Source organism: Typopeltis vanoorti, chromosome 10 (genome assembly GCF_054136105.1).
Source record: "Typopeltis vanoorti isolate ZY-2024b chromosome 10, IOZ_Tvanoo_1.0, whole genome shotgun sequence".
Classification (NCBI taxonomy): Eukaryota; Metazoa; Arthropoda; class Arachnida; order Uropygi; family Thelyphonidae; genus Typopeltis; species Typopeltis vanoorti.
Genome location: NC_143558.1, coordinates 30,454,503 through 30,470,322, shown reverse-complemented (window position 1 = coordinate 30,470,322; position 15,820 = coordinate 30,454,503). Strand labels below are relative to the sequence as shown.

The window sequence follows — 15,820 nt, the reverse complement described above, 5'->3', positions numbered from 1 at the left end:
GATTTTAAAAAAAAAAGTTTCGTGTTTGGTCACTCAAGTGGGATATCCAGATTATCTAACTCTTAGTCCATCCATGGCATTATTATTAATGTACTATAAAAAATGTCTCTACATTCTCTCTGTCTCTAATATCTAATGTCTCTAATAATAGTTGATAGTGTGGAAGGTGCGAGTGACCGTGAAAGTTTAGGAGATGGTTTTGTTTGGGAGAGTGAATTTAGATTAAGAGTGACTGACCTGCAGAGGGAGATAGATGAGTTGAAAGAGGAGGTGGAATGTCTTCTGAATGAGAGCAGAAGTATGAAAGATAAGATTAGGAGAATGGAAGAGATAAATGCAAGGCGAATCAGAGTAGGAGAGAGAGAGAATTTAGGGAGTATGAGTGAGAGTTATGGGGGGTGCTAGAAGAGGAGAGAATGGAAACAGTAGAAGAGAGGGAATGAGAGAGGTATGGGAATGCTAGCAGACGAGAGGATGGAAACAGTAGGAGAGACGGAATGAGAGAGAGATATGAAAGTGCTAGAAGAGGAGAGAATGGAAACGGTAGGAGAGATGGAATGAGAGGTGTGGGAATGCTAGAAGACGAGAGGATGGAAACAGTAGTAGGAGAGACAGAATGAGAGAGGGATATGGAAGTGCTAGAAGTGGAAAAAATGGAAACAGTAGAAGAGAGGGAATGAGAGAGATGTATGGGAGTGCTAGAAGAGGAGAGAATGGAAACAATAGGAGCGAGGGAATGGTAAGAGGTATAATGTACGGTGACTCAATGATCCGTGGTGTTCAAGATAGGATGCATGAGGAGTGTTTGCCAGGAGGAACAATAGAAAGGGTGGCTATGGCAATTAAGAGAGGTGAAAGGGTGGATGAGATGATTGTGATGGTAGGAACGAATGACTTGAGTGGTAATGTAAGTCAGGCAGCGAGAGATATGAGATTTTTGCTTGAGACTGTACGGAAGAAGACAGAGAGAGGAAAAATAGTGTGTGTGTTGCTTAGGTATGATAATGATGAGCTGAGCAGAAGAGTGGTGATATTGAATGGCATAATAGCGAAAATGTGTGACAAGAGAGGACTGGTATATGTGGATGCTTGGAGTGCGTTTGAGGAAAGAGAGGAATTGTATGCGAGAGACCGTTTACATTTGAATGAGGAAGGACGTAGGCATCTGGAGAGATTGCTGTTCTGAACGAGTCAGTGTGTCCCAGGGAGGATGATAGCAGGGGTGGCCTCTTGTGGGAATGGATACTTGGGAGAAGGGAGACAATGTCAGGTAACACTGAGCCCAGTGGAGTCTAGAAGGGATAATGCTGGGTATAGAAACAATGGCATTTATATGCTTTATACTAATGCCAGGAGTATCCGGAATAAGGGAGAGGAATTGGTGGCGCAGATAGCATCAGCCTGGCCAAAAATTATTGCGATCACTGAGACGTGGTTGACAGAAGGGGATATAACAACAGGAATAGAAGTCGCTGGGTATAGCATTTTTCGTCAGGATAGGAGGGGAAAGCGTCGTGGTGGGGTACTGCTTATGATAAGTGATGACCTATGTCCTCTAAGAGTGGAGAATTTGGAAGGAAGTGAGACAAATGATTTTGAGAGCGTGTGGTGTGAGGTAGAGGTAGGCAAGACAGGATATTTAGTGGGGTGTTGCTACAGACCCAGGAGCACAGAGGATGGGGACCAGGAGATGTTTAGACAGCTAAGTTTGGCAAGTGCAAGAAGAATGATTGTTATGGGAGATTTTAACTTCAGTAGTATAAATTGGAGAGAGGAAGATGCATGTAGCAATAGGGGAATGGAATTTCTAGAATTCTTGAGGGACAAATGTCTTAGGCAACATGTAACAGAGGGAACAAGAGGTTCAAAAGTTTTGAATTTGGTTACAGCATCAGAAGAGTTGATAATAACTGAGTTGATGTTTCTCCCACCAGTTGGAGAGAGTGACCATATGGTGTTGACTTGGAAAATGAATAGACATGTAGGAGTATCAAAGAGACGGGAACTTATGTGGAATTATAAGGCAGGTGATTATAATAGTCTTAGACGTCAACTTCGGGAAGTTTCATGGAGGCAGGAATTGGAAGGCCGGGATATCACTAGTGCGTGGGAAATTGTGAAAGAATATTTGTTATCAGCAATGGTAAGTTGTATACCACGAGTGAAGAAGAGGACGCAATTTGGAGTAAAGTGGATGACAAACAATATTAAACAGGAATTGCATGCGAAAAAGAGGCTGTGGAAGAGATATAAGGAGACAGGTGAAGAGATGCATGAGGAATATAAGACACAGGCCAGAAGAGTGACTAGTGTGGTAAGGAAAGCGAAACTGGAATATGAGAGGAGATTGGCCCTAAGATCCAAAGAAAATCCTAGGGAATTTTTTTAGCTATGTGGCCAGTAGGAGGAGAAATGACTGTGGAAGAATGATATTGTGGGATAAAAATGGGAATAGAGTGACTGATGCAGAGGACATAGTGGAATTGTTCAATGAACACTTTATTGGAGTATTTCATCCTAGAGGAGTCAGTTTTAATGCTAGAGGGATAGGACTGGTTCGAGGTCTGGAGGTACAGGAGGAGAATGTGTTTCAGATACTGAGTACTCTGATGTCAGTAAAGCTGTGGGACTGGATGGTATTTCACCATCCGCTCCCACTCCAAGCATCCACACGAGTTTTGAGAGAATGTGCTAGGGAATTGACAGTGCCTTTGACCTGGCTATTCAATGAAAGTCTGGCTTTGGCAAAGGTGCCCAGGGAATGGAAGGAAGGTAAGATAGTGCCATTGCATAAGGGTGGTAACAAACTGGAAGTGTCTAATTATAGGCCAGTCTGTGTGTCATCAGTAGTTGTTAAGATCTTGGAAAAGTAGTGAGGGACCGTGTACAGCATTGGGCAGATGAGGGTAATGTTATCTGTGAGAATCAACATGGATTTGTGAACGGACGCTCTTGTTTTAGCAATATGCTAGCCTTTTATAATAAAGTTTCAAGAACATTAGATGAGGGAAAGGCATATACTGCAATTTTCTTAGACTTGGCGAAGGCATTTGACAGGGTGCCACATGATAAGCTGATATTTAAGTTGCAGCACATGGGTCTGGATGTCAGATTGGTCAACTGGATTCAGGATTGGCTGTCTGATAGGTATCAGAGAGTTGTGTATGGTGGAGCAGTTTCCAGGAGGCAGAGGGTTACAAGTGGGGTACCACAGGGCTCAGTACTAGGACCTATATTGTTTAACCTTTATATCAATTACATAGCCAGTGGATTGCAAGGGGATATTCAGTTGTTTGCAGATGATGCGAAGCTGGGAAGGATTATTAGTAATAGTGCAGATGTGGTAGCCCTGCAAGAGGATTTAAATAAGCTAGATAGATGGGCAAATGAATGGGGGTTTCAGTTTAATGCAGCAAAATGTAAGGTCTTGAGGTTTGGGAAACATCGCTGGGATGCTGCATACTCTATGGGAGGAGTTATACTGAAGGAAGTAGGGGAGACAAGAGATCTGGGGTTGATGATTGATAGAAACCTGAAGTTTAGGGGACATATTGCAAAGGTGGTGAAGGTAACACAGAGGACTGCTGCTATTATGAGAAGGACACTGATCTGCAGAGATAAGAGGGTTATCATTCCATTGTATAAGTCTCTGATCAGACCACACTTGGACTATTGTTCTCAGATTTGGTCCCCAGGATTTGAAGGGGATAAATTAACTGTGGAAAGGATACAAAGACGGATGACAAAGATGGTTTCAGGACTGCACAAGGATGGTTATGAGGATCGGCTGAGAGAATGTGGACTGCAGAGTTTGGTGGATAGAAGAAGGAGAGGTGATATGATTGAGACTTTTAAACTGTTGAGAGGTGGTTACAGGGTTGACACTGGGGAGTTCTTTCACTTGGTTGAACAGCAGGAAGGAGTGATGACAAGAGGCCATCCCTGGAAGTTACGAAAGGAAACTGTGAGCAAGAGGGTAAGGAGTGGTTTCTTTGTGTGGAGGGTGGTTGAGCCATGGAATGCATTGCCTGATGGAGTGGTGGGAGCGAGAACGGTCAGTGAGTTTAAAGAGTGGTATGATAGACTTTGTGTTTCTCAGGGGGGACCTCCCCTCGATGAGTCTTGACAGACTTTATGTCTTAGGAAGGACCTCCCTCGATGAGTCTTTTGACTCCTTGGAGGCCTGAATAATAATAATAATAATAATTCAGTAGACACAATTCCTGTGTAATCAACATAACTTCCTGACATTATACGCTTCTCATTTAACCATGTATCACTTATAAAGATTTGTGGATATATCAACTTATAATCAGTACAACAAATTTAAACAAAATTTAAATAAATAACTGAATATAACTAATAGAAATTTTAAATAAAAGTCCAATTACCTCGTTCCTTGAGAATTTTAGTAATGTTTTTATTACTACAAGGTGAGAACTGGTAATTATTTGGAAGACTACCTGCCTCTTGAAAAGGATACATAATGTAATTTCCTCTGGAACCACCAGGTGTACAAATTGCATCATGAATAGGATCATGCCCACTACCAAAAGAATGTCCAATTTCATGAATTATTGTAGAAATTATTACACTTATAGGGAGTTTCTGTAATGACATTCCTATTGTAATCATCACAATATTAGCAAAATATTCATGTGAGAGGTCATTATTATCACAGATTCCTCTGCTGTCTTCAGAAGTTGCCATAAAAGAAGCACCTAGTGTTGGTCCAAGGTCTCGGTCTACAAAGACTAGAGATAGACAATAAAACTGCATCCTTTGTGTCATAGATAGTATTAAGTCATTTATACGATAAGTGCTAAAATTTAAGGGATATTCCACTGAATATTTGTCCTTTACTACTGTTACTTTTTGTGGTATGATTCTGATATTATCAGGATAACCATCTTCATCAAAATCAAACTCCTGGAATTGCTTATCAACAATATGCAGATACATGACCATTTGTGAAGCAGCTTGTATTACATCCTCGTTCATTGCTTCATAGAATGTATGATCACCATAAGCCTCCACAAGGCAAGCCAAAGGTCGAGTACTGCTATAAATATCATAATAAATAAATATATATATAAATATTATGATTACACTAATACCTCTCTGTACGGCTTTTCGCTATAACAGCCTTGTGTAATTATGGCTAAGTTTTGATTTACGGCTTACAATTTTTCAATATATGGCCAAAAAGTCGGGAAATCCCCTGTGTATGTTTTTTGTCATGTGTTCTAGGCTGGCCGCACCGCTCCGCGCAGGAAAGCTACTTGTGTCGTCTTGTAGTCGCGCAATCTTCGCTTAGCACATAATTCATCCCTGCCTTCTGTAAACGTGCTCATGAATAGATGCATTTAGTGATCAGTTTAGTAAACTAGGTAAATCCTCATATCAAAAGTAGAAGTGTTTGTTTCTTCTTGTGTTCTGTTTCAACTATAAACATTGTTGATAAGTATATAATATGCATTTGTATGTAAATACAGTACATATTAAAGTGTGTATGTATTTATGTTGCTATAAAGTGTGTAAATTATTTTTGCCCTGATGTCAAAAAATACTTGCAGGAGAAAAATTTAAGTAACAAATTCTTGCTCCTATTGGATAATGCTCCGGGGCATCCAGTTAACTTATCCGAATTATCTGAAGATGTGGAGATTGAATATAATATACATTATAACTGTTATTATTTTTTGTTTTTTAAATAGAATCCAGTATGTATTTGGGGGAAACATGAGCCCGAAACGTTCTTTAAATTTGGAGAGTAATGGAGTTAAAAAAAGAAACCGAAAATCTGTCTCACTAGAGACTAAACTAGATGTTGTGCATTGTATTGTTGATATATGTAAAAAAAAATTGTTGATATATGTAAGGCATTAGGGCTTGCAAAATCTACGGTTCAAACAATTCGCCCTAACAAAGAAAAAATTAATGCACATTCACAGTCAGCTGCACCTTTAAGGGTTTCAAAATTAATATGCCAAAGTAGCAATATGGAAAGAATGGAAAACTTATTAAACATATGGATTGAAGAGAACAATCAATGGAGGATGCCAATGAGCCAAATGACTATCCAGGAAAAAGGCAAAAAGTATTTTTGAAAATTTGAAGAGTGAAGATACAGTACTAGTGAAGGTTCGGCAGATGAAACTTTTCTAGCAAGCCGCGGTTGGTTTAAAAAATTTAAAACTCGCCATAATTTGCATAATATTAAAATGAAAGGTGAAGCAGCTAGTGCCGACGCCGATGAAGCTCTAGCCTATCCAAACATTTTGAAATCAATGATTGAAAGAGGTGGATACGTTCCTCAACAAGTTTTTAATGTGGACGAAACAGCACTTTGTTGGAAACGAATGCCTGAAAGAACTTACATTTCAAAGAACTAAAGGGCTGCATCTGGATATAAGGTGTCCAAAGAGCGATTAACTTTGCTCCTTGGTGCGAATGTGGCAGGGGATTTTAAGCTGAAACCGCTTTTGGTATATGCTTCTGAAACTCCAAAAGCTTTAAAAGGACTGAACAAGAAACAATTGCCCGTCATTTGGAGGTCCAACAAAAAAGCTTGGATGACCAAAATACTCTTCAAAGATTGGTTCAAAAATTATGTTTGCCCTGATGTCAAAAAATACTTGCAGGAGAAAAATTTAAGTAACAAATTCTTGCTCCTATTGGATAATGCTGCAGGGCATCCAGTTAACTTATCCGAATTATATGAAGATGTGGAGATTGAATATCTACCTAAAAAAAACAATGGTCCTAATCCAGCCAATGGATCATGGTGCAATAGCTACTTTTAAGGCATATTATTTATGAAGAACCTTTCAAAAACTTATAAATGAAACTGATGGTGAATTGTCAATTAAAGAGTTCTGGAAAAAATTCAACATCAAAGATGCTGTGGACAACATTAGTGAATCATGGAATGAGTTGAAATCAACCACAATGAACCATGTGTAGAAAAAAATTTGGCCAGAATGCATTACAAGTAATGATTCTGAATTTGAACCCCTTTCTAAAATTAGACAAAATATATCGAACCTAGCAAATAAACTTGGTTTTGAGGATGTGGAAGAATGTGATGTAATCGATTTGCTAGATGCTGATAGAGAACCACTTTCTAACAAAGAATTAATACAGTTAGAAACAAACCGTACATTTGATGAGGAACAACAAGAGCCAGTTATTTGCCGACAATTAATCTCAAAGGATTTATCAAATGCACTTACTCATTTTCAACAAGGAATAAACATCCTACTTCAAAATGATCCTAATGAAGAATGCAGCGCCAAAGTTTCTAGCAGCATTAACAGTTATTAACTGCTACAAAGAATTGCAAAAAGAAAAGAAAAGGGACTCAATACAAGAAATGTTGGACACATTTTTTAAACCAGGTCCTCAGACAACAACAGATGGCGACACTAACGAAGTGATGTCATGCAATTCGTCATCAGACTGATTCGAAAATTAAAAAAAAATACATTCATTTGTTATTTTGTGTTTTATTTTATTATAGAATTATATTTTTGATTTTATTAATAACTAATGTAAACGATATTTTAAATGAAATAAAAAATACATTTTCAACCCAATGATTTTCTATTTTTTTTATAAAATTGGAACGGATCTTACCGAATTTATACGGCTTTGTATGGAAATAAATGATTCATTACACAGCATTTCACTTTGCGGTTGACTTTCCATGAAAGTATCTCGGCCGTATAGTGAGGTATAAGTGTATTTGGATAAATTGACTGCAGCTATAGAATGAATACCTATAATAAAAATACATAATTTATAAATTTCAGAAAAACTTCCCTTGGACTATTCAATACTTATTTATGCAGCAACAAGCAAAGCAAGGAATCCTGCTTACTTGTTACGCTTGCTTCTAGATACTTTTCTTATAGAAAAGTATCTTTCTAGACCTCAACCTCAAGAAACAGTGCAAAATCTTTTATAGTCAATTGTTATTTTTCCTTTAATGACTGCGCGGTTAGCCTAGTGGCTTTGAGCTTCGCAACCATATGCCTGGGGAAGGAGTGTCCCAGGTTCGATTCCCGTTGTAGACATGAGGAATCTGAGGATCTTCCTCAGGCATAGCCAAGTTAGCCGGTCTTGGGCGTGGTCAGTAAGGTTTTTTTCCGCCAGTTTATCTGGCGTTTTTCATCCCGCAAACAGACAAACCGGCCCGTGAACATACACCTCTACAGTCAAAAATATACCCCCCCCCCAGCGGCAGACCAGGTGACAGGTCGGTTGGGAGTAGTACTAACAAGTAGTCGCATCTAAGTAACACATGGACCCTGCATAGGAAGCGGGAATAACGCGAAGAAGAAGAAGAAGTTATTTTTCCTTTAATGCATTAAGCTCGATGTTCCTGTCTTATCCTCCTCTTGATGACAAAATATCGTCCATGTTCCCTTTTTGAAAAGAACATTTTTCATTCAGCTGTTCTTGGCCTCTGAAACTAAAATAATAATATCATAAATAAATGACCATGATTTCAATTCTTCCTTTTCATAATCTGAATACTGTTCAAATTCTTGTGATTCAAACACCTGACTAAATGAATAACTGAAATGACTCAGCACGCATCACACAATTTACAACGAAAAATACCAGGATGGCATTGTGTAGTTCATAGATGGTGAACCTATGGCACGTGTGCCAGAGGTGGCACGTCAACGATTTACAGGTGATATCTTTTTGTACGCTTACAAATTATTCAACCTTTTTTTTTTAATTGTTACAATAAGTACAAGTTAAATTTTGTTTTACACCAGAGAGCAGCTATGAAGATGTGCATATGATTGGTGCGGTATTAACAAAAGGCCGTGCGAACCAAACAAAAAGGCAACTTACAATTGTTGAGTTGAAATGCTAATTCTCTTCAACCGAATTCTATAACATGTGTCATAACAACATTCATTATATATTTCTTAGTTTTAACGCATTCACGACGGGGAAGTGTCGTTTATCGTTCTGATGGAACTTCTCTTTATCGGTGGCTTCAACTCACACAAAGTTTCAACCTTTGGTTGAATTTTATTGTTGCTTGTTTTCATTTGAGCTTGCACAGGAACTCAAATAAACATGCATTATATGGCATATTTCAATTCATGGTAGAATTTTATTTGAAGTTAGCCTTTGTGATCTGTCATAATGACATCTAGAATTTCAAATGCAATAAAACAAGCACTTATTTCATGTAATTGGAAAATTGGACAAGAGATTTTAGTTAGATACTGTGTTTCCGGTGCAACATATGGTTTTGTCTGAGTCTATACAAGGTAGTTTCTGTGAGAGGGGACATGTGATTCATTAGTTAGCGCTGTTTTTATTCAAGATGTTTTCTAATTGCACTATTTGTTGAGAAATATATTACACAGACTGCAAAAGCCTCCGTACCTTAATCAGGGATACAATAAAACTACTTGTTTTTCTTTCATCTGCAGTCAGTATAATGGCTGTTGGGGAGGGCGTGTTGTTAACCGCAGGGAGCGAGTTATTATCACCTCGACATGAACATGTTTAAACATTTTTTCGTGTGTGAGACATATGCAACACTTTTTAATGTCTTTTTTCAGAAAGTAAAATCAGGGGTGCCAGTTATACGCGAGGGCAAGTTATTTTCGAGTAAATATGGTAAGCATTTAAAGTATATTTTGAGTTCGAGATTATATCGTAGTGTGTAGTGTTCGTGACAGCTCCTGATAAGATAAGTATTATTTTCAGTTATCGTTGATAAAATTAGTTAATATTGCGTAGTTTTCTTTGCCTTGCGTATTTTAGTGCGTCTGTTGTGTGTTTTTGGTGTGTATAACTTATTTTTGATAAAACACGTTGCAATAATTATGGCACTTGTACGAAGGAAAATGGCGGCCAGTAATGATGGTTCGCCATCGTTATCAAAGAACAATAGTATAAAAGAAATGAGTCAGTGTACTAGCTGTGAAATGTACGCTTTACGGAGCGCGGTCTGAGTGTGGATAGATGATAATAAAGGATTGAATGTGTGTAGAAAATGTAGGGAGAATGAGGAATTGAAGTGTATTTCGGATCGTGAGTGTGATATTTTTGTCAAACTTCAGAATGAAGAAAATACCAGTATGACAAGAAACGGCAAGGTTGTACATGAGAATTATGAGAGTGTGAATGTAGAAAGTGTGAATGATAGTATAAATGGTTTCTCAGAGAATAAAAAAGATGAGATAGATGCATTGAATGAGATTGCGTTGTTGAATGGTGCAATAGAAAGGGCAAAACAGCAGCTAGAGTGCATGAACAAAAGTCGACTGAATGAACCAACCAATAATAAAAGGTATAACAGGAAAAATAGGCGTATGAATGTGAACATGAACAAAATGAAGGATAGAGTCCTGTATGGAGACTCGTTAGTACGAGGTGTGTTAGTAGAGGATTTGACAAAATCGTACCAACCTGGTGCGACCATAAAGGATGTAACTGAGTCTATTAGAGAGCAAAAGGAAAGGGTGAAAGAAATGATTGTTGTGGCAGGTACGAATGATTTGAAAGGAGATAAAATGGAAATGATAGAAGACCTGAATGAATTGTTTGAGGTAGCAAAAAAGAGTGAGAGAGTTAGAATGATTAGTCTTTTGCCATGGTATGACAGTGAAATGTTTAAAAGGAGGGCCATAATTGTGAATGACTTTATGCGTGGGTTATGTATGACGAGTGGTGTGGAATTTGTGGACGTGTGGAGTGAGTTTGATGGGTGAAAGGATCTATATAAGATGGATGGCTTGCATTTGAATGGTTATGGTGTAAGAAGACTTGAGAAAATGTTGCTGAATGTAGTGGATGTGCAAATTCAGAGAAACTAGATTTGTTAGGGGGGGGGGAGTTGATATACAGTCCTTAGGGAGGCAGTTGAATGTAAGAATGAATATAATATGCTAGAGCAAATAAGGACAACAAACCAGAGTGGGATAGTTAATATAAGGCATCAAGGTAGGGTTGGGGCTAATGGGGATCTTAAATTCATGTACACTAATACTAGGAGTATTAGGAACAAGAAGGAAGAGTTTTTGGCCATGGTTGGCACTTCCAGACCACAGGTTATTGGTATTAGTGAAACATGGCTGACTGTAGATGATATAGCTAGTGGGATTGAATGTGATGGGTATAGTGTGTTCAGGAATGACAGAGAGAATAAACTGGGGGGAGGAGTATTGTTGATGATAGCTGATGAGCTACAGCCAAGGAGAATAGAAGTTGAATTGCAGGATAGAGAAAAGAGCACATTTGAGGCCGTTTGGTGTGAGATTGTGGCTAGCAGAACTAAATATACAATTGGGTGCTGCTATAGACCAGGCGATGGAAAAGATGGTGGTGACAATATGCACAGGCAAATAGAAGAAATGAGTGGAAGGAGGGTGATTATTATGGGAGATTTCAACTATGGTCGCATTGATTGGAGTGAGGAGAGGACACACGGGAGGAAGGAATTGGATTTTATGCGGTTATTAAGGGATAATTATCTGCGACAGCATGTAATGGAAAATACTAGGGGTCAGAGAGTGCTTGACCTAGTAATTACATCTGAGGATTTGGCTGTAACAAATATGACCACACTGCCACCAATCGGTGAGAGTGATCATAGGGTCTTGACTTGGGAGGTGGCTAAAGGTGTAGAATTTTCAATTAAGACAGGGTACATGTGGAATTATCGGGCTGGAAAGTATGACAAGCTTAGGAGATTGATTGGCTCAGTGCCATGGCATGTACAACTGCAAGGACTAGAAGTTGATAGTGCATGGGAGGTAGTTAAGAAGTGCTTGCATGAAGCAATGGCTGACTGTATACCTAGAGTCTGAATAATAAATCAAGTAGGGGTTAAATGGATGAATAACACCATTAAGCTTGAGCTGCAAAAAAAGAAACAACTATGGAGGGAATTTAAGGAGAAAGGTAACCGGCAGGCACATGAATGGTATAAAGCGCAGGCCAGAAGGGTGACGAGTGTGGTAAGAAAAGCAAAAAAGGATTACAAAAGAACATTGGCCATGCAGGCTAAAGTAAAAGGAAAAATGTACATGGCAGAATGATTTTAAAGAATGCCGATGGTAGGGAGGTAACTGAATCAGTTGAGATAGCTGAGTTACTGAGTGAGCACTTTGCAAGAATATATCATCCAGGTGGTGACATTGCAGAAACTAATAAACCAGTAGATTATACGGGAATTGTGGTGAATGAAGTGGAGGTGAGTAGTCTATTGCATAACCTCAATGTCAATACATCTGTGGGATTGGATGGTATACCAGCTCGTGTAGTACGAGAAGCAGCTAAAGAATTGTCAGTACCCTTGACCATTTTGTTTAATTTGAGTCTCAGGTCTGGGTTAGTCCCGAGCAGGTGGAAGGAAGGGAAAATAGTTCCACTGCATAAAGGTGGTTCCAAGACTGCTGTTGTAAATTACCGACCGATTAGCATATCAGGAATCATTGTCAAGGTCTTAGAGAAATTAGTCAAGAAAAGAATACAGGATTGGATAGATCAAAATGGGATATTGTATGGGGGACAACATGGTTTTGTGAAGGGTAGATCATGCCTCAGTAACTTGCTCACATTTTATAACACAGTGATGGCTGAACTGGATAGGGGTAATGGGTTTACAGTGATACTACTGGACCTTGCCAAGGCCTTTGACAGGATACCACATGGAACCCTAATCAGTAAACTGGAGCACATGGGGATAGATATAGGGTTGGTAAGATGGATAGGAGAGTGGTTGAAGGAGAGATACCAGAGAGTGGTTTATTCAGGAGTGGAGTCAAAAAGACGTCTTGTGACTAGTGGAGTGCTGCAGGGCTCTGTTCTTGGACCACTGCTTTTCAATTTGTTCATCAATGATATTGGAAAGGATTTGAGAGGAAGTGTTCACTTGTTTGCTGATGATGCAAAGTTGGGTAGAGCAATTGTGAGTGCACAGGATGTCAAAATTTTACAGGATGATTTGGATAGTTTGGAGGACTGGGCTAGGAAAAATGGATGTCAGTTTAATGTGGCAAAGTGTAAGGTTATGCGCTTTGGGGTGAAAAGAATAGCAGCAGTATATCGCATAGGTGGAACCATACTCCAGGAGATTGATGAGGCCAGGGATTTGGGAGTACTGGTGGATAGGGAGTTGAAGTTTAGGGGGCACATTGCAAAAGTAACTAAAACAGCTCACCAAATCACTTGGCTTATGAAAAATACTTTAACATGCAGAGAGAAGCAAGTTGTTGTTCCTCTGTATCGAGCCTTGATAAGACCCCATCTGGACTTCTGTGCCCAGTTATGGGCACCAGGGTTTCTTCGTGATGGGGAGGAAGTGGAGAGGGCCCGAGACGAGTGACCAAGATGATAGCAGGTCTGTAGAATGAACCTTATGAGAATAGGTTGAGGATTTGTGGGTTGCAGAAATTGGACGATAGACGAAGGAGGGGTGATATGATTGAGACATTCAAATTACTGAAGGGTTTTTATAAGATTGATCCAGAAGATATTTTTGAAAATATGACTGGTGGTGGGAGGACTAGGGGCCATGCATGGAAGCTGGGCAAGAGCGTGGTTGACAAGGGTGTTAGAGCTAGGTTTTTTACTTGGAGAGTGGTGAATGAGTGGAATAAGCTTCCAGAGTCTGTTGTGGGTGCTACGACCTTGAATGAGTTCAAGGCAAGATATGATAGATACTGTGTAAATGTTGAATAGTTGTTCCAGACATGATGTTAGGGCCTCCCTCGATGAGTCTGTTGACTCCTTGGAGTTTCCCGGAACAATAATAATAATAATAATAATAATAATTTTGCCGATAAGTTGACATCCTGCTGCTGCTTCCCTTGCTCAGCTAACTTCGATGGTGAGTTACAGTGCTTAAATATTTCTCTCACTACTGTTTTTTTTTTTTTCAAACCAACATAATGAAAATCAATTTAATAATACAATCATCAATTTTACACTGAATAACATTATAAATTTATGTATAAATAATTATTATAAATAAAATAAAATATTATTTATAAAATATTATAAATAAATATATATATATATATATATATATATATATATTATAAATTTATAAATAAATAAATAAATACAATAAGTTAGATTAATTTTCCCCTATTAAAAATTGCCCAGCATGTCAGAAAATCGATTGGTAAATTTTTGGCATGCGCTGGCACGTCAGCAACTCGATTTGCAAATTTTTGGCACGTGCACATAAGAAGGTTCGCCACCACTGGTGTAGTTGATGGATTGTGGCATAGTGTTGTAGATAGTGACATCATGTAGATAGTGGTTATGTAAAGTGGAGTGTCCTCCTATTATGAGTCCTTGGAGGTGTTATGTAATAATAATTCTAGCTGGAATGTAAGCCTTCACTGTCCATTCACCCCAAATCCCCTACCTACTATTCAAATCATTGCTCTCCAACAAGCATGCTACAGCAGCACAAGATAAATGCAAAAAAATTAAATAACAATCGAGTGTTCTGGTCTATTTTGTGGTTAATTTTTAAGCTTCCACAATTCTACCTTCTTTCTTTTACATCCCAATATACCACTGTAAGCATATATACACACACAATGAGAATAAATTAATATTAATAATTTGAAATCTTCGAATATTCTGGGCAGAAACAAATTCTCCATCATCAGTGGCATAATAGCTAAAATTCAAAAAAAAAATATATACAGCAATTAGTTTTTAAGTGCTGCAAGTTAGAAGAATGACAGACAATGAGATTAAGCCTAAACAATAATATAGTGTTCTTTAGGGGAGGGAAAAATTATAGTTACTAGGAATTAAAATCTCCAAAACTTTAAAGGAAATAATCATTCCAACTTAAGTGAAAGTAATAAAACCTCCTAGTCATATTTAAATCAGGGGTTACCTAAATGTTTGGTTAGAGATCCCTAAGTAAAAATTCAGTAATAACAAAGACCCCTAAGAGCATTAAGCTTCAAGTTAATATATTTTATAAACAATTTTTTTAAAAAAAATGCATCCAATTGGGATTTGGAAATGTGTACTGCAGATGATTTTAGAAAGGACTTAAACACTGTATGATTTAAAAATTTTTCCTTCGTTATCTTGAAATGTTCAAGGTCTCTGTTGCTTTTACTTTCATCATCATCATTATTATTATTACGTAACACTTCCAGGGAGTCCAGAGACTCATTGAGGGTGGGCACCTGCTCTACGTCTCCACCACTCCACTAACTGCAACTACATTCATCATCTACATCAGCACCATCTCCTGCTAACCACCACCATTATTTCCACAGCCAATCACAAACATCCATGCCCACAGCGGGATTCGAACCCACAACCTTTCGACTCGAGAGTGAATGTGCTAACCACTCGGCCAACCAGGCTGGCTCATCATATTATCAACAGACCTCCGTGGAATCAAGAAACCCATTGCGAGAGGTCCTACTCTCACATGCACAACTCATCATACTTGGACTTTTTAAATGCATTCAACTGCCCCTACACTTACCATGCTCTCAGACATTGCATTCCAATCACCCACCACTCTCCATGAAAAAAAATCTACTTCTCATCCCCTTGCTCACATCCACCTTATACAGCTTCCAAGGATGGCCTCTCGTTCTCCCCTTGTCTCCAGATATTCTGTAAGAAATTTCATACACGTTAATCTGGTAATTATCCCTTACCAGTTTATACATCTCAATCATGTCTTCCCTCTTCCTTCTATCACTAGGCTCTGTAATTTGCATTTTCTAAATCTGTCTTCATATTCCACATTCCAAAGACCAGAAACCAACTTAGTCAATCATCTCTG

General features: G+C 38.6%; 1 protein-coding gene across 1 annotated transcript in view; it reads right to left on the bottom strand.

The window, feature by feature from the left end:
• The window catches only part of LOC150102297 (disintegrin and metalloproteinase domain-containing protein 10-like), a 66,531-nt gene that overhangs the window by 27,441 nt on the left and 23,270 nt on the right, over positions 1 to 15,820 (bottom strand). Inside the window, exons 3-5 of the mRNA XM_090399552.1 lie at positions 7,639 to 7,781; positions 7,265 to 7,329; positions 4,392 to 5,062 (exon numbers count right to left, since the gene is read on the bottom strand). Coding sequence (XP_090255678.1) covers positions 4,392 to 5,062; positions 7,265 to 7,329; positions 7,639 to 7,781 — 879 coding nt within the window. The remainder of the gene's footprint in view (positions 1 to 4,391; positions 5,063 to 7,264; positions 7,330 to 7,638; positions 7,782 to 15,820) is intronic.